The sequence below is a fragment of the Triturus cristatus genome, chromosome 4_2, assembly GCF_964204655.1.
Source record: "Triturus cristatus chromosome 4_2, aTriCri1.1, whole genome shotgun sequence".
Lineage (NCBI taxonomy): Eukaryota > Metazoa > Chordata > Amphibia > Caudata > Salamandridae > Triturus > Triturus cristatus.
The window spans coordinates 337,160,595-337,186,498 of NC_140586.1; the positions used below are offsets into that span (position 1 = coordinate 337,160,595).

General features: G+C 46.9%; 2 protein-coding genes across 2 annotated transcripts in view; one reads left to right on the top strand and one right to left on the bottom strand.

The window, feature by feature from the left end:
- Positions 1 to 2,085, top strand: part of LOC146833833 (uncharacterized) — a 338,179-nt gene extending 336,094 nt beyond the window's left edge. The window contains exon 3 of the mRNA XM_085601732.1: positions 683 to 2,085. Within this exon, the coding sequence (XP_085457858.1) occupies positions 683 to 2,044 (1,362 nt within the window). The 3' untranslated portion in view covers positions 2,045 to 2,085. The remainder of the gene's footprint in view (positions 1 to 682) is intronic.
- LAMC1 (laminin subunit gamma 1) overlaps positions 1 to 25,904 on the bottom strand; it is a 329,476-nt gene that overhangs the window by 248,037 nt on the left and 55,535 nt on the right. The gene's annotated exons all lie outside the window — the stretch shown is intronic.

Here is a 25,904-nt window from a genome sequence, read left to right on the forward strand (position 1 = left end):
AATCGTCCTTTTTTAAATGCTGAATCTCCACTTATGCGTTTGTTCCCCCCAAAGGTTGAGACTATGCCTAATGTAATTAATGAAACTGTGATGTATTGGGAAATTACTTCCGGAGCTCTGGCTCCATGCAGAGCGACCCCAGGGTCGGCAGGCTTAGATTTGCATGCCATGGATGACACCGTTCTAAAAAGCAAAAATCGGGTCATCATTGCTACCGGTGTTGGTATTCATATACCACCGGGGAATTTTGGATTGATCGCCCCTAGATCGGGGCTGGCTGTAAAAGGCATCCAGGTACTTGGAGGGGTAATTGACAGCGACTATCAGGGAGAGATTAAGGTACTTCTGCTAAATAGCAGTGAGAATGACTTGCTGATACACCGCACCGACCGAGTGGCTCAATTACTCATTATGCCTGTTTTCAGTGGTGAAATAATGAAAGGCACTGCCCCAACTTTGCTAACTGTACAAGGCCAGAAAGGCTTTGGCTCTACGGATAACCCTGGAGCCAAGATTTGGGTGCAATCGCCTAAGAATCCCCCTGAACAAGCAGAGGTTATTGCCACCGGTCAGGATAACACCATTTTGGTTATGAGGCCAGGGAAAGATAGCTGGGAAGCTGTCCCAGCTGATAAATGTTATTTACGAGAATGATTAATGCCTGTGTTTGGTTCTTTTTCAGATCATTCTTTGGATTGTTGCTGCAGGATGTGTCGGTACTGGACACCGTTCGGTCTACTTCGGAGAGAGAGAAGGGATCCCATTAACCCGGGATGAATTGGGAACCAGAGTGTTGCGTTCCTTCAATGCGTGGGACTCGTCATCGAACTTTTGGACACTGCTGGCGAAAAGAGTAACTGATGCCCCTCACTTCTGTTTGACACCGATGAGATCTGTGCACGATATCTTAGCGACGTGCCTAGTTGCTGTCCCCGCCTCGCTGGAGACGTTAATAAGCATCTTTAACGTTTCAAAGGCTCGTCCGAATATTATTCTGGGTGATTTTGCTACCCATGCATATTGTCCTTTATGTACTGAACTGCCGAATGAGCAACTTCCCATCCAATCCCAAATAACTACGTATAACATTACACAAGGTGATCTATGCTTTTTCCTCACATGTAATCCTAATGCAATTTCTGAATGTCTACGTCTCAAGTTAAGAGGCGCCACTGTTCTCACATCTCATGAACGAACTCTGTGTTTCCAGAGGACACCGACCACATGTGTTTCAGTCCAGAACAATATGACTTGCAATAGTTTGGTAGTTACTCCCAGTCACTATCGTGCAATATTGCTACCTGCCGGATGGCTTTTCTCATGTGGTAATACTTCCTGGCCCTATGTCCCTGCGAACATTTCCGGAGGCCCGTGTGCCATTACTAGACTCAGTTTACTTATGTTCTCATCACATCCAAATGCCAACTCTCGTGTGCTCCGAGATACAACTACGTTACAGGAGGATTGTGACTCATCTTTGCATTTATATTCCAAGTCTGAATACCTTAGTCTAGCTGTTTCAATTATTGGTGTCCCTGCTTTGGCGGTTTATAATGCTAAATCCATTGGGAAAATGGCTTGCTGGATGGTCAAATCTATTAATCATACTTCCACAGTCTTATCTGACTTACTATTAGACGCCCAGGGTGAACGTAGAGCCATCTTGCAAAATAGAGCAGCCATTGATTATCTTCTGCTTAAACATGGACATGGATGCTCGGACTTTGAAGGCCTTTGCTGTTTTAACTTATCTGATCATACACAATCCATTCGTGCACACATAGATAAATTGCATGACCTAACTAATGAAGTTAGGAAACACATTGATCAGAGCTGGTTTGACTGGCTCTTTAACTGGTTGCCAGACATGAATATGCTACGCCACACATTAGGTGGCATTTTGATTGCTCTTGTTGTTTTAATTTCTATCTGTTGTTTTATTCAGTGTATCCCTTCACTGCTTCAATTCTGCACATCTGGTACTAGACATAGATCAGTTAGTTTTGTTTCATATTATTCTTCCACAGATGTTAGTTCCACTTAGTATATATATATAATAGACTGAAGTCAAGGGTGGAATGTACTGCTCGATTTTCCCGGCCTTCCGGTGTTGCAGAGCAATCCATATGACTTCAGTCTCTTTCCATCCGAGTCTAAGGACTGGAGTAGTGAGTAGGGCCTATCTATTAGACACTTGTGACATCTTCCCGTGCTCCTACCCTTAGCTCAGGGCCTATATACATAGCCTAGGGAATAGATTCGTTAGCCTTGAGGATAATTTGCCCTATAGTGAGGTTGTTTCATGGAGCTGTGTTGAATTCAGGCCTGGTAGGCCTCAAACGGGAGAGACTCCATCTTTCTTTCTGCTCCGGCAGCCCGGGACCTTTCCAGAGGGAGGGGGATGTTTTAGTTATGAGGTGTTATTCGCTCGGAGAGAACCGGTCCAGGCCGGCCCTTATCGAAGGATTGTATTTTTCTTCATGCCGAAGACACTACATCAGGCCGGCCGGCTGGGAAAGTGTCCTTGGTACGGGGAGGTACAGGAATTTGGTGGGCGGCAGGTTTCGAGCTGGAAATTTCCATGAGGGAATGCACTTCTATATTAGTGAAAGTCTGAGTGAGATAAGGGCACTTGCTTCTAGACCATAGGCGGCATCTGGCCGTTAGCAGAAGAGCTATTACTTATTCCAGGGAAGACTGATTATGAACTTGAATCCAAAGAGGAGAGAGTAGCCGATAAGGACGAGGTTCCAGTGACTCGGAGAGGGAGAAGGGAGCAGACCCACAACTGCAGAGGGGTGACTTCCAGGCTAAGCCGAGGCATAGACGAGAAGGGAACCTAGATGACCATTGAGTACAGGCGACGTACCCTCAAGGTGAAGTCGATCCCTTTTTCTTTAGAGTATACAACTTAACCTTTCACTTTCCTTGCAGGTTGTCTATATATATAATGTATTCTGCGAATGTGCATGTGGCATTTAAATAAAGTATTTAGCTTGTTGTACGTTAGCATGTGTTGTGTACTTTTGTATAGGAGGATAGCCTATTCTTTAGTCAGAGTTGCCTTAAAATGAACAGAGGTTAGTCCTGGTCAGGTAAGTGGTAACTGGATGAGGGGGGAAACAAGCCCCTCGAACTAGAGAACAGGTTGTGCTCAACTAATAGTCTTTGTGTGATCTGATATATGGTAACCCCGATTCCCCTGTTGTGTACCGCAGTAACAATAGGATGAGCTCGTGCTAAGGCTGCCGGGTAGGTAGGAGATTCTGGGTCTGACTGAGGCCGCGAGATCGTGTGTGTCGCTGCCGAATGGGTAGGAGATTCTGGGTCTGACTGAGACCGCGAGACTTTGTGTGTCGCTGCCGAATGGGTAGGAGATTCTGGACCTGACTGAGGTCGCGAGATCGTGTGTGTGTGTCGCTGCCGAATGGGTAGGAGATTCTGGGTCTGACTGAGACCGCGAGACTTTGTGTGTCGCTGCCGAATGGGTAGGAGATTCTGGGTCTGACTGAGACCGCGAGACTTTGTGTGTCGCTGCCGAATGGGTAGGAGATTCTGGACCTGACTGAGGTCGCGAGATCGTGTGTGTGTGTCGCTGCCGAATGGGTAGGAGATTCTGGGTCTGACTGAGACCGCGAGACTTTGTGTGTCGCTGCCGAATGGGTAGGAGATTCTGGGTCTGACTGAGACCGCGAGACTTTGTGTGTCGCTGCCGAATGGGTAGGAGATTCTGGGTCTGCCTAAGGCCGCGAGACTGTGGTTGCTGAGATTGCGAGGCTGTGAGGTATATAATATTAATTCCCTGTCCTTAGGTGGTACGTATATATGTGGTTATTTGGGTGTAAAAAGACCCTAGGGAGGGGGTAACGTTCTGTTTTGGGTCAGAAGGGCTCTGTAGAGCGGGTTCCACCCGATCCGAAAACCCAAGCAGAACACAAGGTAATGCTGAAAATGAATCATTTGCTGGCCTCAGCTATTAAACAAGTATTTCAAGGACTCGATACACCTGGCCTTGACAAGCATTTAATTGTTTTTAGTTTTCAAATCAATGCGAGACCCAAAAATATGGGTGACTGTATTAAAAATTAACCGAATAAAAGCCTGACGCAGCTCGGGCAGAGCAACACTTTAGTGCACTGAAGCACCCCCATTTGTGACATGCGCCACAGACGATCCCCGTGAATGGACCCATCGCCTTTTATAAAAGCATCTACATTGCCCAGGTTTTTTAAACAGAAACGTGTGCGATTAGCCAAAGGGACTGTTCTTTTATTAATTTAAAAAGGGTTTGCTTCCCACTGTGTGTGTTCCGTTTTCCTACACAGATTCTTGTAGCGTTGTTCTGTATTGGCGAACAATATGGGCTCTTCTATCCCACCTCACCACATGGTCTAGGCCCTCCATCATTAGATGCCCTCATCTTTCGTGTATTATCTTTTAGCCTGTCTGTCCAGGGCATCGACCCCGCACATCCAGGTAGAGGGTGGTGAGGTTAAGAGTGTCGTTTAGCAGCATCTCCCCAGTTTCTACTTTTAAGGGCAAAATGATTACTGCTGTCTTCCTGTAGCATCTCCCTGATTGGCTGTGTGAGGGTAAAAGTTGCACAGTTGATCAGAATATCTGAGTCAAAAGCAAAGGAATAAATATGTTCTTATAGTAAAGACAGTTACATGCTGTATGGCGTAAAAACTGGCCCTAGCTTCATGCCCTTAACATTAATGCCAAAAACATGGACTCATTTACGAACAACGGCTGTTAAAACCGATAAGGTAATGCATGTGAGCGATTTAGTTCCTATTGTATTTCACATTTTAATCTTGCATTCCCCAAGTGTTAGCTATTTCATCATGTAGTGTTTCTCCATCTTTTTTTTTTTATAACTCTTTTTATTAACCTTTCCATTTTCAACCAATACTGCAATACCATATGTTGCTTTATCAAGTACATCACAGTTTGCTCGTGTCAGCCACTGCCGAGGACCAAGGGTCCTATTATGTCTCCTCATGCCCCCAACACCCTCCTCCTCCACCATGTCAAACATCTCGTGTCTTGCTTCCACACACACCCCCAGTTAGTCTGAATCATCTGACAGGGATTCGTCCTGCGGGGGGGTCACAAATGTTCCCTCGATAGTCATTCCACTTCCCCCAAATCGTAGTCCATTTTTTGGGGCATCTTCTGTGTACATAGACCGATTTCTCCGTCACCATTAGATCGTCCATACCATTACACCATTTTTGGAGGGTCGGGGCCTGCCTGGCTCCCCACTGTTGCGCAATGTCTCTTTTCGCCAAAGCCATCCCCAGCGCCACCCATGTTTGCACTGTCTGCGTAATGTCCACTTCCTCCCAGATGTTCAAGATGCACCCCCTGGGTTCAGGGACCAATGTTGCCCCTGTGACTTGCGCAACTGTACGCATGACTGCTTTCCAATATTTCTGGATGTGTACACATTGCCATAATATGTGCCAGAACGTGCCTGGCTCTCCACACTGTCGGACGCAAAGTGGTGTGTCGGCTCTGTGTAGTTTATATAGTAGTGTCCTGGTATAATAGGTACGGTGCAGTATCTTAAGTTGTATTAATTTAAATCTGGATGATATCGCCACTTCTCGTGGCGATGCCAGCGCGTCCTGCCGTTTCTCCATCTTTATTCATGCATCTTATCACTCTTGCATAGTACATACTTTCCGTGCCAGGTGTTTATGAGGGGCTTTCATTGAGAGCTGACGCTGAAGCCAAAGCAAAGTGCCTGTCAGTGGGTTGACCTCCCTGCGGGACATACAGAGCAATGGTCATGTATTCCAGTTGCAATCGAAATTCTGTGTAAATGTGTGTGAAGGAGGTACACAGATGTCAAAATATTTACAAGGCAAAAGTAAAAGAAAATAAAGTGCTTACATGTGAGTGAGTGCTTTGTATGTGTGAGGTAGGTGAAGTGAGGGAGATGTGAGGAAGTGCATTTGGGGGAGAGTGAAAAGAGTGTGCTAAAGAGAGTGAATAAGTTTGCTCGCTTTGCTTGCTACATAAAATTCAGAGCCAACTTTAACGCCCTACCACTTTCAAATGTCACCAGCCACCACTGGTGGTGAATCAGACTGTTGCAAAGAAAAGCAGGCTCGAGCACAAGTACGTTGTGCTTTATCTGAGCTGAAGGGAATGGGCCAGCACTGAAGATTCAAAACGAAAGCATTCCAAGACGACGTGAAAGAACATCATCTATCAACAAGCTTCGGTAAAGACAATAGATCTTGTCTATGGGGCCTACTAACTTTGCTAATGCATTGTAGCCACGCTGTACAGAATAGCGAACAAGTTATTATTTTTTTTTAAAGTGTGTTAACTCGGGTATGTCATTTTGCAGTTATGTGTATGTTCTATTACACATGCAAGCCCACAAAAAGAAGTGGGCGCCATTTTTTTGAGGGCGGGGCAAAGGATCTCAGATTGGTAAATAAAAAAACGAATACCATAGGTAAGAGGAAGGGGAAGCAGCACTCTAAGAGGAGGAGCAAGTGGGTGGGGATGAAAAAGTGGCACAAAAGTGAGAAAGGAACGTAAGGCGAGACACAGACAAGGTTATGCCCAACATGGAGGGCCGGGGAAGAAGCACATGGGCAAGAAAAAGGCAACATGGTAAAGAGAGGTAGAGAAGCACAAGTGGGAGACCACAGTAAATCATCCTCGGGGAGGGTTTAACCAAAAAGGTGCCTGAAAAGTAATCATTGGAAGGACACAAGTAACAAGGCTATGCTCCAGATGAGGGAGAAACACAAGGAGGAAGCAAAGTCCACACAAGCGAACAAATAAAAATCAAGCAAATGAGCAACAATAAAACCAGCTAGTGGTAAGTAAATGGTGGGATCCAAGCGGACAGTGGGTCTTTTTTGCATATAGGCAGCTTGGGCTGTCTTTTAGGAGCGCCCTAAAAAAGAAACGCCTAGTAAAGCACTTTTAGGTTCAAGAGTGGTCCTTCGGGGAAGTCTTGGAAAAGGCTTCACACATCACAGCACTCTGCAGGTTCAGTGAGGTGCCTGGGGGAGGTAAGCGAATTCTGTCGTGCCTACATTCAAATCGGTCTCAAATTCAGGGTACGTCTGCAAATGTACCAGAACAGTCAAAACTTTAAACTATGCAGGATGCGCTGGTGTGCATCTTGTTTCACCGCTGACCTTAGAAGTTCTGCCCCGGAGACCAGATTTGGAAGCACTCAGACTGACAAGATGGGGCATCAAGCAGTTCGGTGCTATTGGACGTGGTGCTGCTCCTATGCTTTGTCAGTTCAGTGGCTAGCGCCGGATTCTGGAGCAGGCTACAACACTCTCGACAACCTTGGAGGAGGCAGTAACGGATTGTTGCGCCCAGCCATTGCACAGTACCCTCTTTAGCTCTTCACAACTAGCACGGCACAGGGTTAACAACGCCGGCTACACGACATGTATCCCATCTCCATCTCTTCCACCTGGGCCGCTGCGCCAAGTGTTTAAGAAGGCCTCTGTTAAGGCTTGGAGTATGAGCAGTCTACTACTCTGTTGCCACCGGAGTGTTTCTTCTCAGAATAAGCATTTCTAACTGGTAAAGACTAAAAAAATAGGCACTTGTAAGAAAAAATAACTGAATACTTAAATTTACTCAGGAGGGTATCCTGCTTAACTCATTACCGGATAGCTCTGGTTTACCTACAAGTCAACCCAAACGTTAACAGACTAATGCCGCACGGCTTCAACGGTTCATGGTAGCAATACTCAGTGCTCTGGCTCGAGGTCCCAGCAGGAAAAGCCACTCACGCGCGGGAGTGTTGATGGGATTGCACATATAAGGACAGAGGTCATCCTCGGAAGTGGACACCAAAAAGACTGCTTTGACATCTCATCTAATCCGACATAGGGAAACAAGAGCAGCGCATACTGTGGTAGTAACCAACTTGCACCACTTCTACAGTGTGGAAGTCAGTGTAGGAAGGGTATGAACATCTTAGTTTAATATTAATAAAAAGGCACATTAACAGTGCTTTTCATTTTATACTACAGGTAAAAGGCGAAAAATTGACAAGGGCTTTTAAGGGATGTTGGTCATATGTTTGAGAGATACTGCATCATGGATGAAACGTGAGCGTGATCGTCTTGTACTACAGGAAATTATAAAGCTGCTAGCCCTTTTAGATATATTGTGCCTCTTGCCTCACGATTAATGTCAAACTTCAGCTGCAAACTTTAAAAAAGTTTCTACAAGTTTTAAGAACCCTGACCAGAGCGGATAACACGATCTACAGAATCCCTGGTAGAAAGCCTCCTCAGCTGCAGGTGTCAATAAGAAAAAGAACAAAGCCCCGTGGCACACGCCCTTCAATAACACCACAGTGTGCATGCCTGTGACTTGTGCGCAGGGCACAGCAACCATTTCTATTTTAACACACAACGACCAGTTACCTGCGCTTACCCTCAAATAGTGCAAAAACAACAACTGATGGATGGAATGCTGAAACAATGTTAAACATTCACCCCCAGTACAGAGATCTGGGCTTAAATTCATTTTTTTGCACACCATGCCATTCCAGTTTCGACACAGCCATTGGCAAATCAGTCTTGACCCTGCTCACCATGGGATAAGTCCAGCCCGAACTACCAGGCCACGTCAGGTCATCCCTGGACCGGAAACAAACATCCTGGGACAGGTTTCAGGGTTTCACCCCACATCAGCCAGGCCAGATTGACTCCAGTGACATGGGACCCGGGATGCTGGTTTCTGGTCCCGGGAGGTCATGGCTTGGCAGATTGCTCTTTCCTCCGTAGGTGTACAGGGGGACACCGAGGTCATGGAGAGCAGTAGTGTGTGACTCAAACTCCAGTAAACTGGACAATCGGGACAGGCCAAAGCCTAGGGAACAACAGTATAGGAATTCTCAGCGCTCACCTAGCTGTAGCATCAGCACCACTCTGCTGTTGGAGTGCAGTCTGGACTTCAGGGTAATCATTCCAGGTGTGGTTTGTGATCGCCCCCTCTTGGTGTTCTGCACGCAGCCCTCGCTTGCTCTAAGCATCAATGCTGTATGTTCCCATTTGAGAACAGGATAGGAGAACTACACATTCCCTGGAGACTTCATGGTGTTAACATTTGTAATCGAAGTCTACGTGGAAGAATGTGGTGTTTAAAGGGAAGCTAATCCAGTCCACTGGTTTAAGATGGCAATTGCAGATGAAAAGAGGAAGAAGGGACCTGAGGGGGTTTGTACGCCTGTGGGATCAAGCAGGCCATGACTAAAATAAATAAACAAGCCTAGACAAGATATATTCACTTGATCAGTATCTTTTTTATAGCCATGCTGTACAGCAGCACATCTTAAAATAAGGGGGCGGGGAAAGAGGCGAGGTTAGTCGGCCGTGCCCCACAGTTCCAGTGGCCTTGGTTATTGCACAGCAGCAGCAAATTACAAGACTAATATACGCAGCGCTTTAAATGGGAGAAAAGTGCAGAACTCATCAAATTGAGCTGTAGCCTGGGAGGGGGCGTGGCAAGGAGGCGGGGGTAAGGCTAATGACAAACATTTAAAGGGCTCAAGTATTTATCTGGGTGCAAACAATGACAAATTGTTTGTCTGTAATTAATTGCTGGTGCCATTGCATGTACTAAGGATACTTTTAACATTCTCTTTCAAATGTTGCATATATGAAGGTTGCCTCTGCACAAGTGGCACCGGAGTCACATTTGAATGCTTCTGCGCCCTCAGTGCACTGCATCTCGACCCTCTGGTAAATCTGCCTATGCACGGTCTGTGTACTGCACCTGTACCCCCTGGTGACTCTGCCAGTCTACCCTCCGTACCCTCGCTGACTAACTCAGCACATTGCAGCGACCACCTACATGGATTTAGGGAGATATGGCATTTATAAACCCAGTTCACAAGCGAGTCAGTTTACAAACCGAGGCCTTCGATACACTCGGATCTCTCTCCACTGCACCCTCACTGCACTGCATTGTTGCCCTCTGCACCCTCACTGCACTGGATCGCTACCCTCTGACATCTCTGCCTCCGCAGCCTCTGGGCGCTGCATCTCTACCCTAGGACATCGCTGCCTCCTCAGGTCATTTGATCTCTACCATCTGGTAGCTCTGCATCCTCAGTGCACTGCAACTCGACCCTCGGGAAAATCCACCTATGTACCTTTATTGTACTGTGCCTGTACCCCCGATACCTCTGCCCCCTCTGCTGGTCTACCCTCTGTACCCTCACTAAAAAAAGTCAGCATGATGCAGCAACACAACCCACGTGATTCTAGGCAGATGTGACATTCATTACTCCAGTTCACTAGTGAACCTCTTTACAAGCGGAGGCCAGAGGGCTGCTTGCATGAAGCACCCTGTATATGTTTAGGATGTGCTTCAAAGCTCAGGAATGCACACTGGTCGAATGCTTCTATAGTCGGTTTATCAACTTTGGGAGCTGTAGCTACAAAGAACTAGTGAGTCGGTCATCAGCCTTGGCTGAGCTCTTGTAGAACGATTTGGAATTCAACTGCATGTTAAAAATACAGTTTGGTAAAGCATCAATAAGAAATTAAACAGAGGCATATGGGGGGGGGGTGCATGAATTTTCAGCAGTTTTATATAAGCGTGAACTCAGCCCGAAATTATTGGTGAGCTTTACATGAGCACCAGTTACATTACACAAAGTCAGTAGCTCTGGCCGTTACGCTACATAATTTCCCATTCAGTGTGCTAGGGGCAGGGGCGGCGGGAAGGGCACTCGCTTATGTACGAGTTGCAGAAGGTTCTTCGCATGACCCTGAATCTGACTGGCACGGGTGGCAAACCTGATTCTTGCCGGTGCTCCTGCCTCCTCCTCAGAAAGTTATGGCTCCTCGATTCCCGCCCTGCTGCCTGCGCTGGTAAAGAAGAACGGGAAGCCAGAGCAAACGGCGTGCTTCAAAGGGCTCCCCTTACTTCCTGCCGCAAAGCTACCTGGCAAGTGACATCACACGTTGTTCTGCTATGGCGCGTCGTACCGGTGTGAAATTGCCATTGTGTAAACATGGGCCAGTGTCAAAAGGAGATGCATGCTCACAAAACTTCGTGATCTGAAATGCAAACCTGATGCAGTGAGCTCCGGTACTCTCCTTGGTTTTTTTTTTTTGAAAATTCTTTTTATTGGCATTTAGTTGTAAAAGTTGACAATTATCACGTTTCACATAAATGACTGCAGCATATACATAGCAGGATAGACCATCATTGAGTGTAAGATTACATTTACACCGTGGTTGGTGTGAGCGTGGTCTGCGGTATAGCAGGTCTGTGCCAGTGAAAGAAAAACTAGGGGAGAGAACTGAACTGGGGAGTGCCATGGGGTGCTTAGCGTCGGGGCGAGGCGTTTACCATGAGTCCAGTATTGCCCACTGTCAGGCAGCCACTATTCACCTAGGGGGGAGTGTGAATGCGGGCTAATATGGATTACTGTGGAGCATTCCCACTAGGGAGAGCCAGACCCGATGTATCTGAGGGGAGCGCGGAGGGTCGTGGAGGGGGGGGGGGTCTCCGACCTCGGGGGACTGTATGGTGCGAAGTGGTATAGTGTTGGGGGCTTGTAAGTCAATGACCGGGGTCTCTGGAGTCTGGGACTGCCTAAATTGGTGCAGCAGGAGCGCCCATTCTAGGGAAATTGGGACCTTACGTATACCTTTGGCTTCTTCCTCCCGGATTGAGTCTTCCTCGGCCACCGCCAACTTGAGAACGGCCCCCACCCATGCCGCAATCGGGGGACCTGAGGGGGCCCGCCAGTACATGGCTATACAGCGTTTGGCCAGTAGGTGTGCTAGGAAGACAAAGCGCATTGCTATTTTGTGTTGTTTCCTCCCTCCCAGAACACAGAGTGCACAGCCCTCCCAGGTAGCTAGGTGGGGCAGTCCAGTGAGATCCCTGAGCGTCGTGTGGATAAATGACCAGTAGGTCTGAATGCCCGGGCAGGTCCAGAACATGTGTGAGAAGGCGGCGTCTCCCGCCTGACAGCAAGGGCAAAGGAAGGTCGTGTCGGGGAAAAAACGTTGAAGGCGCGCAGGCGTTAGGTATGCCCTATGTAGGATATGAAATTGTATATTCTTGAACCGAGCGTTCCTGGAGACTTTTTTGGGGAACTCTATCGCTCTGTTCCACTCGTCATCCTGAAACGATCGTCCCGCTTCCTCCTCCCACAGAACCCGATGAGATCCCAGCAGTGGGGGTGCCAGTTCCCGGATAGATTTGTAAAGCCAAGTGATGAGATGACATCCCGATCCCATTCGCAAGATTGAATGTAGAACAGGGTGAGTGGGAGGTTCCCCCAGTGCGAGATCGGAGTATGGTCGGTAGCAGCCAAGGAGTTGTCGGTGTATCAGGAACTGCCCGGGGGGTAAGTCATATTCGCCCATAAGCTGTCGGTATGGCCGGAGCTGTCCCCCTTCGAACAGTACCTCCGCCCCGGTAATGTCTCTAGACGTCCATTCCCGAAGCATAGCAGGAGTAAAGAACCCCTTATGTCTGGGCCAGCCGATTAGTGGCAGTAATGGTGTGTATGGGGGGTGATCCGTCGCCATGCGGTGTATGCGCTGAATGCACTTCCGGGCTATATCAACCTGTAGGGGGTAGGTACGCGCAGGACGGAATCCAGGTAGAAGCAGACGATGCAGCTCCGGCAGGGCTATACGACCCGTGATTGTATGTGTTTCGAGTGTATATCTGTCTGCCGTCCAATACGAAAGCCACTGAAGCTGTGATGCTAGAAAGTAGGCCTCAAACGACGGCGCGCCAAGACCCCCTGCGTCGTGGGCAACTTCAGCTTTGCTAGTGCGATCCTATGCCGCCCTTTACCCCATATTAAAGAGCTGAGGAGTGAATCCAAGTCTCTAAAGAAGGAGCGGGGTGGGATGACCGGGAGGTTAGCAAAATAATATAAAAGCCGCGGAACTAGAATCATCTTAGCCAAAGCTACTCGGCCTATTGGGGCCAGCGGGAGGTTCCGCCAGAATCCAATGGAGGACCGTATCCCCGCAAGCGCCCTGCAGTGGTTACCTTCGTAGAGGTCGACTGGGGAGTGGTATAAACGAATCCCGAGGTATCGGGGGCCCTCTGCTGCCCACAATAGTTTCCGGTTCCCGATCCAGACGTCCTGAGAGGGGGCATCCGGGTGGAGAGGGTATACCATCGACTTGTCCCAGTTCACTTGCAGGCCTGAGGCCTCCGAGAACTCTGTCAGAGCGGTCTCGAGTGTAGTGAGATCCGCCGTCACATCTCGCAGATATATGAGGAGGTCGTCCGCGTACAGGGATACGCAGTGGATAACGTCCGCCAGTGGAATACCCCAAGCTTGCCCGTCCCGGCGTAGCCGGATAGCCAAGGGTTCCACCGCGAGCGTGAATAATAAGGGTGAGAGGGGACACCCTTGTCGTGTCCCTCTGTGTATAGCGAATTCCGGGGAGATGTAGCGACAAAGACGGATCCGAGAGGTGAGATCGGTGTAGAGGAGACCAGTGTAGGCTAAGAGCGTGGGACCTAGTCCCGCCCGTCCGAGGGCGGCGAAGAGGAACTGCCATGTGATGGTGTCAAACGCCTTTTCAAGGTCCAGAATTAGGCACGCCGCCCGCGGGTAGCGATCGCCCAGTTGGTCCTGGATATGAAAAAGGCGCCGAATATTGTGAGGTGTTCCGTCCCGGGACAAAACCACATTGATCAGGGTGGACCAGCGGACGAATGACTTGCGAGTACCCGTCTGCTAAAATTTTCCCCAAAATTTTGCAGTCCGCCGTAAGTAGCGTTATGGGGCGATAGGAGGCTAGGAGTTGGGGGTCTCGGTCGGGTTTCGGGAATGTCACGATCACCGACGCTCTCATGGAACGGGGCAGTTGACCAAGCTTGAGTGCCGAGTCCAGTACTGCTGATAAGCGGGGAGTCAGCGAAGGGGCAAAGGTGGAGTAGTATTCCAGTGGGAACCCGTCTAGACCGGGGGCCTTACCACGGGCCAGAGCACGAATCGCACTTGTAATCTCAGTGGCTTGGATCGTGGCATCCAGCCCCTTCCGGTCTGTAGCCGAAATCTGGGAGAGGGATAGGGGGGGGGGGTCGAGTAAGTGATCGATGGCCCCTGGAGCGAGAGATGAGGGGGCAGTGTAGACCGCCGAATAATGGTGATAAAAGGCCTGGAGGATCTCATCCTGGGATTGTACCAAGGTGCCCCGAGAGTTTATGATCGCAGTGATGGGCCGGACCTCAGCATCCTGCCTGGCGAGCCATGCTAAGAGCGTGCCCGTTTTATCACGGTCTCTGTGCATACGGGACGCATAAGACCGAAAGTTGTGGCGTCGAAAATCCACACACGCCTCCTGATATGCCGATTTGGCTTGGGCGACTTGGGCCGCTGTTACCACCGACTGATCAGCCGCTTTCGTGGCCGTGGCCAATCGTTGTTCCGCCTTCTAAGGCTTGCTCCAAGGTACGTCTTATCCCCACTCTCTGCCGGATACACTCCCCGCGAGCTACCACCTTGAAGCCATCCCACTCGACCAGGGGCGATGACGCAGTCCCTGTGTTATGCGTAAAGTATTCTGTAATGCTACTTTGGTGTGCGTGCTTGAAAACCTGGTCTGTGAGGCATTCCCGTGCCAATCGCCATGTGGGGACCGGGGGTCGCGGAGGTCTCCATTGAAGACTAAGCAGATGCGCATCGTGATCCGAGACGACTCTACCCAAGTAGTCCGAGTGGCATATTTGCGGGAGTAGCGTTGCTGTACAAAGGAAACGGTCGAGTCGAACTCGCAGGTCATGCGGGATGGAGTGAAAAGAATAAATACGGGCCTGAGGATGGTGTAATCTCCATGCGTCTGTGAGCGACCAATGTGCGACCCAGACTTTAAAGCGCTCGATGTGTCTGAAGGCGGAGGAGTGCGGAGGCGGGGGATGCGACCGATCTAGTAGTGGATCTAGGATACAATTATAATCTCCGCCCAATATCCAGGGCACATGCGTGAATTGGGCTAGAGCGTTCGTAAGTCGGTCCCAGAATTTATCCTGATCGATGTTCGGGGCATAAATACTCCCCAAGAGGACCGCCCTCCCGTCCAAGAGCCCCTCCAGTAGAACGAATCTGCCGTCTTCGTCCACCACCCGACTAAGCTCCCGGAAAGGGGTACCCAGGCGGATCCATATCAGTGCCCCCCGGGCAAACGAGGAGTATGTCGTGGCGCAGAGGAGTCCGCGCCACTTTGCTCGCAGCTTGCCTGCTTCGGCTGAGTTAAGGTGGGTTTCCTGCAGGCAAAGAATGGACGCTTTCTGTCGCTTCGCATAAGCATATACCGCATAGCGCTTACGCGGGGTGTGTAGGCCACGGGTATTGAGCGTGAGTATGTGAATGTTTGTGTTATTCGTCACCTGTGTCATGAGGAGTCTGGTCTGTGGAAGGGTCGGGTCAGGTGTTCGCTGAGCAGGGTTTCAAGTGAACTCCTAGGGATGCGCCGCGCCCGAGAGGAGTGATTAGACTGGGGGACTGTCCAAGCGGTCTGTCGGTGACATAAGGCCCCATGGCTGGGTGGGACATGTTCGAACCGGGGTGGTAACCACGCAGGGGGATCGGTACTCTCCTTGTTATTGGAGAAGTTCCGGTATTCTGAGGGGAAGGGGTGCTGGGACATTTAAAGCACTGAATATACTATAAATGCCCCAATACATTCATTTCTTTTATACTCTAATGCTGCAGTAACTGCAGCATTAGAGTTTCTGTACTTTTAATGACAACCCCCTAGCGTCCGATCAAGTTTAAATCTCACTGTTTGACTACTTGTAAAATACCTAATAAATAGGTCTTCATCAGAGAGAAAGGTAGTACAAGAGCAAGGCAAAGAATTGGTGGTTCATGCCATTATTGTTCCTTTCTACAGCTCGGCCCTAAGCTTGTGCTTTCCTTCTGGAAAAGATGACCTCGTATTCTTTTATAACTCTAAATGCGGTAGATGGGGGGGGGGTGCTAGGGGGCCTGTGGCACTACAAAAAGGCCGACAGGGGGACATGGTTCGAATCTCAATACCACATCCTACGATTCTAGGCAAGTCACTATATCCCCTGCCTAAAACAATGAGTGTGAACTTGTGTAACGTAATCGGTGCTCATGTTAAGCACCCCAATACCTTCCAGTTGGGACCTTCTATGTAAAAATGCAAAAAACAGAATTGTATCTAAATCACAGCAGGTGCAGTGGACAGACACTAATACAATTAAATCAACCTGTACTTGGGCCAAGCGCCAAATACCATTAAGTAACGTGTGACACGTGCTGCCGCATATTTTTTTTTTTTTTTTAGATACAACAGATCGCCACCAAGCGATAGGCATGCACGCAGTCTGAGGGCAAGACCTAAAAATTGACTCCCACAAGGAGAGACTCTTTCTGAAGTAGTTCCAACATCCCTAACCCAGATCAGATCTTCTGGTGCCTGCCCTGCAGAACAAGTAGCCGCCGGCGGGCGTCAGGCGTCCTAAAATTAAACAGGAAATAGAAACCCAACATGCCAGTGTGAGACCACAAAGCAAGGGTGGTCACTGCAGAGACAGGCGGGTGTTACTCAGAGGATTGACTTGCAGTAAACCGACACTCTCAACTATTTCCGACTTTGAGGGGGGTTAAAATGCAGATAAGTGGAGGGAGCTGGGGGGGCGGGGGAGACCGAACCAGGGGCAAGGGAGTGAAAGGTCACAAGCAAAATAGCACACAGCAAGCAGACAATAAAAAGTAATTTGCTCACTAAAATGGATTCCAAATTGAGGTGACACCAGTGGACTTCAGCCGCCCAACATCTGTCTGGTGTGGAGAGTGGGACAACAAACTTTTGACTGCACAAAGGTTATGTTCAAAAGCGGGACAATACACATGCATCGAATGATTGAAAGAGGCGCCACTATACTGCAAGCAGGGCCAAAGGCATTTGAAGCAGCGGCAGTGTCTCATCTCCCTTCACAAGCTTCACAAAGACTCGAGCTAGCTCCCCTCTCCCAGAATCGTTTACAGGTGAAGTATTTTTGTGCGATATTATAAGTGTGACAGGCAAGTCCACAAAATCACACATCGGCCTGTTTTGTTGGAAAATTGTGGCTACCGCCAAACTCTGCATAACATGCTGGGCAAGCGTGGCGGGTTGTAACGGCGCTTCCAAAGGCAGGACGCACCAAAGGAAAGTATGAGGAGAGGCACAAAGACACAACACGGGAGATTTAAATGATGGCGGCTGAAAGGAGAGGAAGGGAACAGAAAGTCACAACAAACCCACACAGATAAACTTTACACTTGTGTGCACGTCTGCCTGGATAGCGCAGACTTTAATGTCTGAAAACTGTCCTAGGGTCTAGCTTCAAAGTAAAGGGGGCACTCAAGGCGGAGTAAGAAAAAGAACTGACGGAATAAATGCTCGAACAGAAGGTGTGAGACTGGAGGGCGGAGGAAGCAAGAGACAGAGGTCGAAGAGGCTGCAGTTTCAAGGGTAAGGAATGCCTCAAAGTGCAGGAACCAGCCAGAGCCGCCAGGTTTCACAGGCGAATCATAAACCACCCACAGGAAGCTGTATATCTTGCCACAAACCTGCAGAAGACACCTACGACTTTACAATATGAGGGTGCTTTGACGAAACAGAAAAAAACTTAGTGGGAATCCAACCAGGACAAGATGTTTTTCTTTATTTATAAGTTTTATACTACGCTAACTACATCCACAGGGTGTCAGAGAGCCTCACAGAAACATATACAATACGTATGCCATTATTATCTGCTTCAAGTTGCAAATTACAAGTAACTTTCGCTGCTAGGCTTTCCCCCCTAGAATGCTACACCATTTTTTGGCTATTTAGGGGGAGTTCACACACAGGCCTTCATAACTTTTTTCCACATGAGGTATTCACACAAAAATTGTGGGTTTTTTTTTTTATTTACCCAATATCCTGGGAATCCTAAAGGTATTAAGGTTTGCAGATTCCTTTGGGGTCGCCAAAAAAGAAAGGCAGGTTATAGCTAAAGTTTTTTTTTTTGTTGGGACACGTGGTTTGAAGAGTGCTCACTGTTTTTTCCCTAAACATGGCAAAAACAAAAGGTTTCTTGTGTTAAAATCACCATCTTCCCAGCTTTCAGGAACACAGAGCTTTATCAAAAAACTTTTTTCTTTCCCACCACACCACAGTTTCGGCCTTTCAGTAAGAGGTAGCCAATTTTTCTTAATTTTTATGCTTTCAGACTACTTCCAGTCTGTGGCCGAAATAGGTGTGAAACCCATGGGGGATCCCGTAAACCTAAACATATCTGAAAAATAGAGAAAACTGAATTCATTAAGGGGTCATTTGTCTAGATTCCTCAATGAAACAGTTGAAATAAAAATATATTGAAAAGGAGTAGGAAAACAGCCATTTGTGACACATTTTAATCTGTAATTTCTTGCCACAGTGGCATATTTACAAAACCCGTGCCATTATGTCCACTAAATACAGCAATTCAAGACAGAAGTAGGATGATATAGGGACTTAGCCCACTTGGCTACCGATGTGATTTAAAAAATAAAAAAAAATCATCAAAATTTACCTTTTAGCATTAGGGTTGGGGATGCTTTAGTCATCAGGGGGCAGATAGACCCTATTGCACATTTTTGGGTGTCAGAATTTGCTCCATGCCAGAATTAGTCCCCCTAGCCTTTTATTTGTTCTGGCGCCATGTTGAAATACCTGGTGTCTAGTGGATTTTCTGTCCCCTGGGGCAGTTTTTGGGTAAACAAACCTCACTCCAGGTGGGAGAGTTACAATCACAATACTGAATGTATTAAAAGGGCCACCCAGTAAAATATGTCAACACTTCTCAATACCCTAGCTGACATCAAACAAAGTAACAGTCTAGAATGCCTACTGCTGGAGATAGTTAGAGATGTAGAGCTGGGTAAAGAAAAGGGTTATGTTTCTCTATACTGCAGGGCCACTTTAAACAATGGAGCCCACAAACAGACATGTTCGACACCCCTTGATAAAGTGTGGTGAGCCAAAAAAAAAACACAGATTCTATGTGGTGCAAGCTTTTCTTAGCTGAAGAATTAATGAGAGTTGATGTGGGCACTCATATCGACTACTTTTTACTACCATTCACCAAAGCTCATTTCTGAATTTAATATGTATATTATTAGTCAAATAAAACCATAAACCTAGTATAAAACACCAAAAATGAGAAGTATAAAAAGAGATCATAGATCTACTTCACCATAAAGTCTTAGATTTATGGGCCTCTATATTTTACTTCAGCCCTTACTTATTAATACTCAATTTAGTGCCCTCAAAGGCAATGAAGACAAGCGATAGCAATCTCACGAGAGTCCAGTTGCACTACTCCTTTGAAAAGGAGCGAGAAACCAGCAACAAATCAAGGCTCAACCCAAAGAAAGCAGAAAAAGGAAAAGCGAAGTAGAGAAATCCCGGGTGTTGCCATTCCTTCTTGGCCCACATCCACAGAGCGGCACACAGATGCCACAAACGCCTCCTCCATCAGTACAACAGAACATGTTTAAAACGTCCTTTTACCATAAGAAGTGGAGCCAGATAACCATGGAAAAACAAACTCTGACAAAGCCAATAGATTTCACCTATGCAAGATCCATTTGCTTTTGTCAAGTTTTTTTTTTTTTTTTAAAAAGACATGCTGCACAGCATAGCAGGAGCTGTAACAGAGGGAGCATTGACTACAGAGACATGCACTCTTAAGAGTGCATGAGAAAAGTTTTTTTTTTTTTAAAGTACTCACAGAAGCCAGAGGCCAGTGAAGAAGACTGGCCTCTGAGAGAAAGCTGTACTTGGTCCATGCTCCGTGGCAGGGACACACACAGAGCACCAGGAGGAAGCTAGGGTAAGGAAGGGCTCTGACCAATAAGCAGCAGGGAAACTAGTGACGTTGGAACCAACCAATGGTATGAATGGTACGTAATAGGCGAGCTCTAAGCAGTCAAGTATTTTTTGCTTATATTCGATTTCTCAAGCACAGCGCAAGCACTGTGCAGGCTAAACCCAATAGGAAAATGTGAGGCAGAATTGTTAAGCTGCTTCCTAAAAAAAGATCAGTAGCATTTTGGAATATGAGAAAACACTACCTCTTCATTCATTCAGCATTTGCGGATCGAGAGGATCTCAGCGTATGATGATGCCAATAGCAAAGAACACCTGTGCCATAGCTTCCGTCGCAGACGCATAAACACTGGGGTCTGTCAGCAGCCAACAATACAGTCATGACAGACACAGCCCTCCCACCTTCCTCAACTCACATCTGGGCAAACAAAAGTACCCGCGGCGAGGTGCAGCCCCCACCCCACCCCCGGAAGGGCAGACAAGATATCATAAATAGTCTCGGGCCGCTGGTCCATTTTGGTAGCAAGCAACGACAGTGCTCCTCCCCAGCGTGGTTTGGAAAAGACACTGCTAACGTTAAAGAAAGATTCGACTTCTAGAACACTTTTGAACTGCCTCTGCCGTTGGAGAAACCGCCAGGTTAACGGTCAAAAGATGCCGGCATTACTAGACAATGCATATCTGGTTCAAGAGACGAAAGGCTGAAAAACAACCAAGTCAATCCCCCTCCATGCGCCACTGCTCAAATTCAAAACTGCAGCATGATCAAGAGATAATAGCGCACCTATTTTTCACTTTGGTATTACACAGAAATACAGCCAGAATTCAGGCATTTCTCCTTTAAATACTAATGTTAAAATAAAAGCTAATAGGCCTTGCCTACAGTTTAATATGCAAATCGTAACTGTAAAAACATTACAGACTCGTAGCATGAGGAGCTACAATTATTTTCCTTTCAGAAGCATACATTTCTGAAAATGTGCACGTTAACACCACAATGTTTTCAGATAAAGTTAAAAGATAAAGTTGATAACGGCACTACACATATCTAGGGCTCGAGTGTACATTATTTAAATGTTTGAAGTATATTTGTTGCAACTTGATTTTATATCAGTACTGTGAATAACTATGTATTAATGTTGATTTAGGAGATAAAAAATAATCATGGATAAAAAAACCCACAAATGTCTAAAAAAACGAATCTCATAATAGCGGGAGCCATGAACGCACGCTGCCAGCATATAACTGCAAACCGCAAGTAAGTACGACGCCTCAACTGAAGGGAAAAAAACCCCCACCGGATCCAGCACATCAAACGCCCATTTCATGCATCCGGTTTGTATGGAGTGCCCAAGGAGGCGTTAAACAATCAAAGGCAACACGTTCTAAAGATAACTGAACTCTGGACAACCGCCAAACCGGGGTTGGACCAGGTAACTGCAGCACGAGGTCTTCAGATGAGAGATGGGGAAGGAGCCGTTGCTGCTGACGGGCTCCAGGACAAGGCATGGAGCAGGAAGAGAAAAGGAAAGGGACTTTTCAAACCGCTTGTACACCTCATCCAGGCTTTAAAACGGATATGGAAATCTTGAAGAAAGTACCATTAAAGTAGTCATAAAAATCCAACACAGGAGTTTCCTTTTAATGCTACGTGCTCTCTTTTGTGAATAAAATATGCCTAAACACTAGAGAATTAGGCAAGAACGATATGCTTACTTAATAACAAGACCGGCCAACTAGAGCAGTGAGAACTAGGCACATAAAATACATATAAAAATGCCCGACTAGTCACTAAGACTCAGACGGGTAACCCTGACGTCAACGCGCACACACACCCAGTCTATTGCGGCTGAGGGATGTTCAGTGCTACATTTTCGTTGTTAGGCCAGATGTAAGAAAGGCCAGTTTGATTAGGTTCTCAAAAATATGGTGCTTTCTACATCGATATGTATTTGTAATGTTTGCTTTGGGCATTGCCCATCCAGTACCTTGGAAAACTAATAAAATGTGTTTTGAAACAAAAAATACATTTTAAAACTGTGGGCCTGGAGGGAGAAGCGCACCCGCAGCCAGCCTAGCAGAAAATAAGACCACTGATCCGAGTCAATCACTCATGACCTAGGATTCAATATGGTGATCTCCAATTCCAACCCAAAATACAATCCGAAAACGTTGCCGCTGCCAAAGTGAAGGCAGGTTACCTATGGCCACGGCAGCTAATTCGGACCGAGGCTTCAAATTATCATCCACACCCTTCTCCTTTCTAATTAAGTCCCAGGGCATACCCTGCCCAGGCATCCAAGGGAAAAGGTGAAAAAAGGCAGGGGGGCGCCAGGTTGGTCCAGAGGAGGGTCCAGGGCTAGAACCTCTGCTTTTGGCTATAGTCATGCAAACAAATGATGCATTCATCTCTCATGCACTAGCAAACAAGGCAACGGCTCACTCCACCCACTCACTTCCATCACTCAACAATCCAAAACACAATGGCAACACAGAAGCACACCAACACAATATCAGGATGTTACAAAAGGATAATCTTCAACACACACTCCAAAGGAGACCAATCACGCCTGCTCAGCTACCTAAAGGCTACCTTCTATGAAGACATCGATTTCTCCTCTGTAACAAGACAAAAAGTGTGCCTCAGTCATTACCTATGGCATCCTTCCAAGCTCTCTCTCTAACCGGGGCAGATAGTGGACAGAGCTTGGTAACAACAGCTTGTGGTACTCAGCAGACCTCAGGCAAGACCTCTGAAACAAGGAAACACCCGGACAGCTGTTTGGTGATGGCTAGATTAACGACTAGCCAGAGGGTTGGGGAGAGAAGCGAAGAGGAAGAACCATTTCAAATGAGTGGTGACACGATGACAGACTGGTCGGGAGAGACCACGGCGCCAGTAGTGTGCAAAGGGGAACTGCACACACCTTTCAGTCGATGGGCAGTTGTACTTTCCAAATACTCTCCTTTGTCACCCACCCCACCCCTCCTCAAACTTCCTCCGAAGGAGGGTGGCAGATAGTCATCAGTGGTGTGCAGTGAAGAGGCTTCACTAAGAGGACATGAAAAGGCAGGACTTCATGACACTCTAGCACAGGAAAAGGGGGGAATACTGCCAGCTGGGGCACTTGTCAAAGGTAAGGAATGCAAGGGGTGTGCAGTTCCTAAGGGTAGAGGAAAGAAGGTCTTTCCTTAGAAAAAAAAATTAAAAAATAAAAATTAAAAAAAAAAAGTGTCCTCACACACCCCGAAGGATGTCATGCTTCATCATTGGGCCTTGCTCCTTGGTGCTGCAATGCCCGACGGGCACCCGCAAAGGGGCTCTTTGGCAGAGGTCTTTTTATAGATGAAGCCGTAGGGTGAGTGCAGGTGTGTGGGCTAGGTAGTGCGGTGAGTAAGTGGGTTAAAATAGGTCTAGGGTCGTCCAAACTAAAAAAGTGTTTATTACCTGGGGGCACTAGCCTAATTAAAAGTAATGAGCCCCAACTGGATATAATGATCCTATAGGGCTAGTGTGGTCTATAGGGTCGACATGTTTCATGCCAGGTTAGCCCCTAACAGGTCTGGTGGCACTTCATCAGGACCAAAAGAGTGATAAAGGGTACTTTAGCACTACCGCAAACCTGGTTCAGTGATTCTTAACTGATAACCAGAAGCAGTTGAACGCCCCGGGTTGAGTGATCCCGAGGTGAAAGACCCCTAGAGATTAGGGCTTGTGCTGGCAGGGATGGCACAGCACTCCATTGCTCTGATGGTAGGGAGACAATGCAACTAGCGTCCATCCAAACCTTGCTGCGGGCACTTGTCAAAGGCTGGTGAGACTAAAGACAACAAGGATTGGAATAGGCAATAGGTCTCGCCTTTGTATCCATATACGTTTTTAACTATGCAGCACATTATCCCTGGTGCTACAACATTTACTGTTCGTTTATGTGCCACTGGTGAAGGGCCGGACACACTGAAAGTTGTGCTTTGGTGCTATTTTTTGTTCACTGGAAATGCAATTGATGGCTTGATAGGGTAAATCTGTAACCTAAAGGAATGTAAGCGTTGAATTAAAAAAAAAAAAAATGAAATTATGCTGTCACTAAATGCACCAGTTGGTGATGCAATGAAAACATACCTATATTGATTAATGGCAGGAGTGACATGATACAGGTTACTTGATTATTTTTGCTTTTTTCCCCAGTAATGTGCAAGTAAATGCAGGATGAATTTGTGTGATTCTAGTATGAACACGCTCAATGTAATTTTGCCTGCGTTTAATAGTTATTCATCTGATTTTGCAATGCGTGGTACTTGGTGGCTATCTGGGCAGAGTTAGGGAGATTGCAAGAAAAACAGAGGAACGCCCCTCAACTGGAAGGTTCATTGTCTGCCAAGGGTATGTATGGTACTCCCTGTGAGCAGATGGGAGTTATTAAAATAACAAATACATGAGATTGCTGCCAGCACTTTGAGGCAATATGTTTGTGGTTTTAAAGTGCACATTGTGTAAATAGTGTACTTGTAAGTTAATTTATGTGTATGTGCTGCATTAGTGTGTTTGCTGATTGAGATCCTGTAAATCAGGAACATGCACACAAAGTAGGTCATTGCATAGTTTATCAAAACAGCTGTAAATACAACTACTTTGGTTAGGCGAATATCCTTGCACCTACAATATGGCACCTTAGTAAACGGGTTTGTGTGCAACTATAAATATGAATGTTTGAATAAAAACATACATACATTTTCATAACACGACTGTAACCGCCAATAAAAATACTATACAAGTACAGAGCAAATGTCGGAGCGAGAATACTCTGCAAAAAAAAGCATCCGTAATATATTTTAAGTTATAGAGCGGGACTTGGAACAAGACCAGAAAACAACGGTTCAATCCCCGGCACCGGTGGCAGGTTGGCCCAGCACCATGTGACTCTGGGCAATAGCTTGCTTAATCTTCCTGATGGCCCCCAGCACCTTGACACCCTTGGTTAATTGTTCACGCTTTACAAATACTGGTATTATTAACCATGTAGCAGGAGCAGTCCCCAGGAAGGTACCTAAACAGCCAAAAGGTGGGATAAATTTAAACATTCACCAACAGCAGCAAAAGAATTTCGAAAGCCAGAGGAAACAACCAATGAGAAGTGCTGGGAGTGTTAAAAGCCCATACAGTAAATACTACATGTCTAGAAGACCGTGCATGCGCACTGCCTAGGTTTGACCTAAAAACACGCAACAAAAAAATGTAAACGTCATAGAAAATCAAGGATGTCTTAAAAGGGTGTTGTGCACGGAGACCTTGGTAAAATCACTGAAGCCTTAAATGTAGAAACAGGGGGCTTGGAGGCCAGTCCGTGTACATTCAGAGCTTCAAGATCTCTCGGAATTCCAGACATACCAAATGTGATGCCAACACTAGAAAGCACGATGAATCAGATGAAAATGCTGCAACAGTAGTATAGGAGTGTTCGGCTTTCCCTTTTAATGAAAAACGCAAACGCATTATCCCTCCAGATCATCAGGCCCTCACCAGCTGACAGCAGTACAAATCACTGTGATCCAGAGTATTCCAGAACTCCAAGACCGATTGTAAGGAATGCAGGGATTGAAAGGAAAGTGTGGCAAAATATGTTAATTTCCCCCTGATTTCAGTAACAAGTAGCATCCTTGGTGACCTGACATGAATTAATGGTTTTCAAGCACAGCTCTCTTGTGATTGAATCAAAGAGAGACCGTGACTGAAACCATCCGCGGTGGTAATCTTAAAAAGAATTACACGCACAGAATATACAATTCAGATCCTCATCGGTAATAAAATTATTGGGCACACTGAAAGACTTGAATCACTGGATTGAATGCAAATGCAAAGAACTATCCCCATTGGAACTGGCATGGGTGCCCTGTACTCTCACGCACTACCCTTGGCCGGCAGTTGGATACCTAGTCTTCAAGAGGCGCTAGTCAAACGCACACTATCTAAATTTCGGTTACATACCTTTGGGGAATTGTTCCCTGGGGGGCATATATTCTCGCGCACGGAGG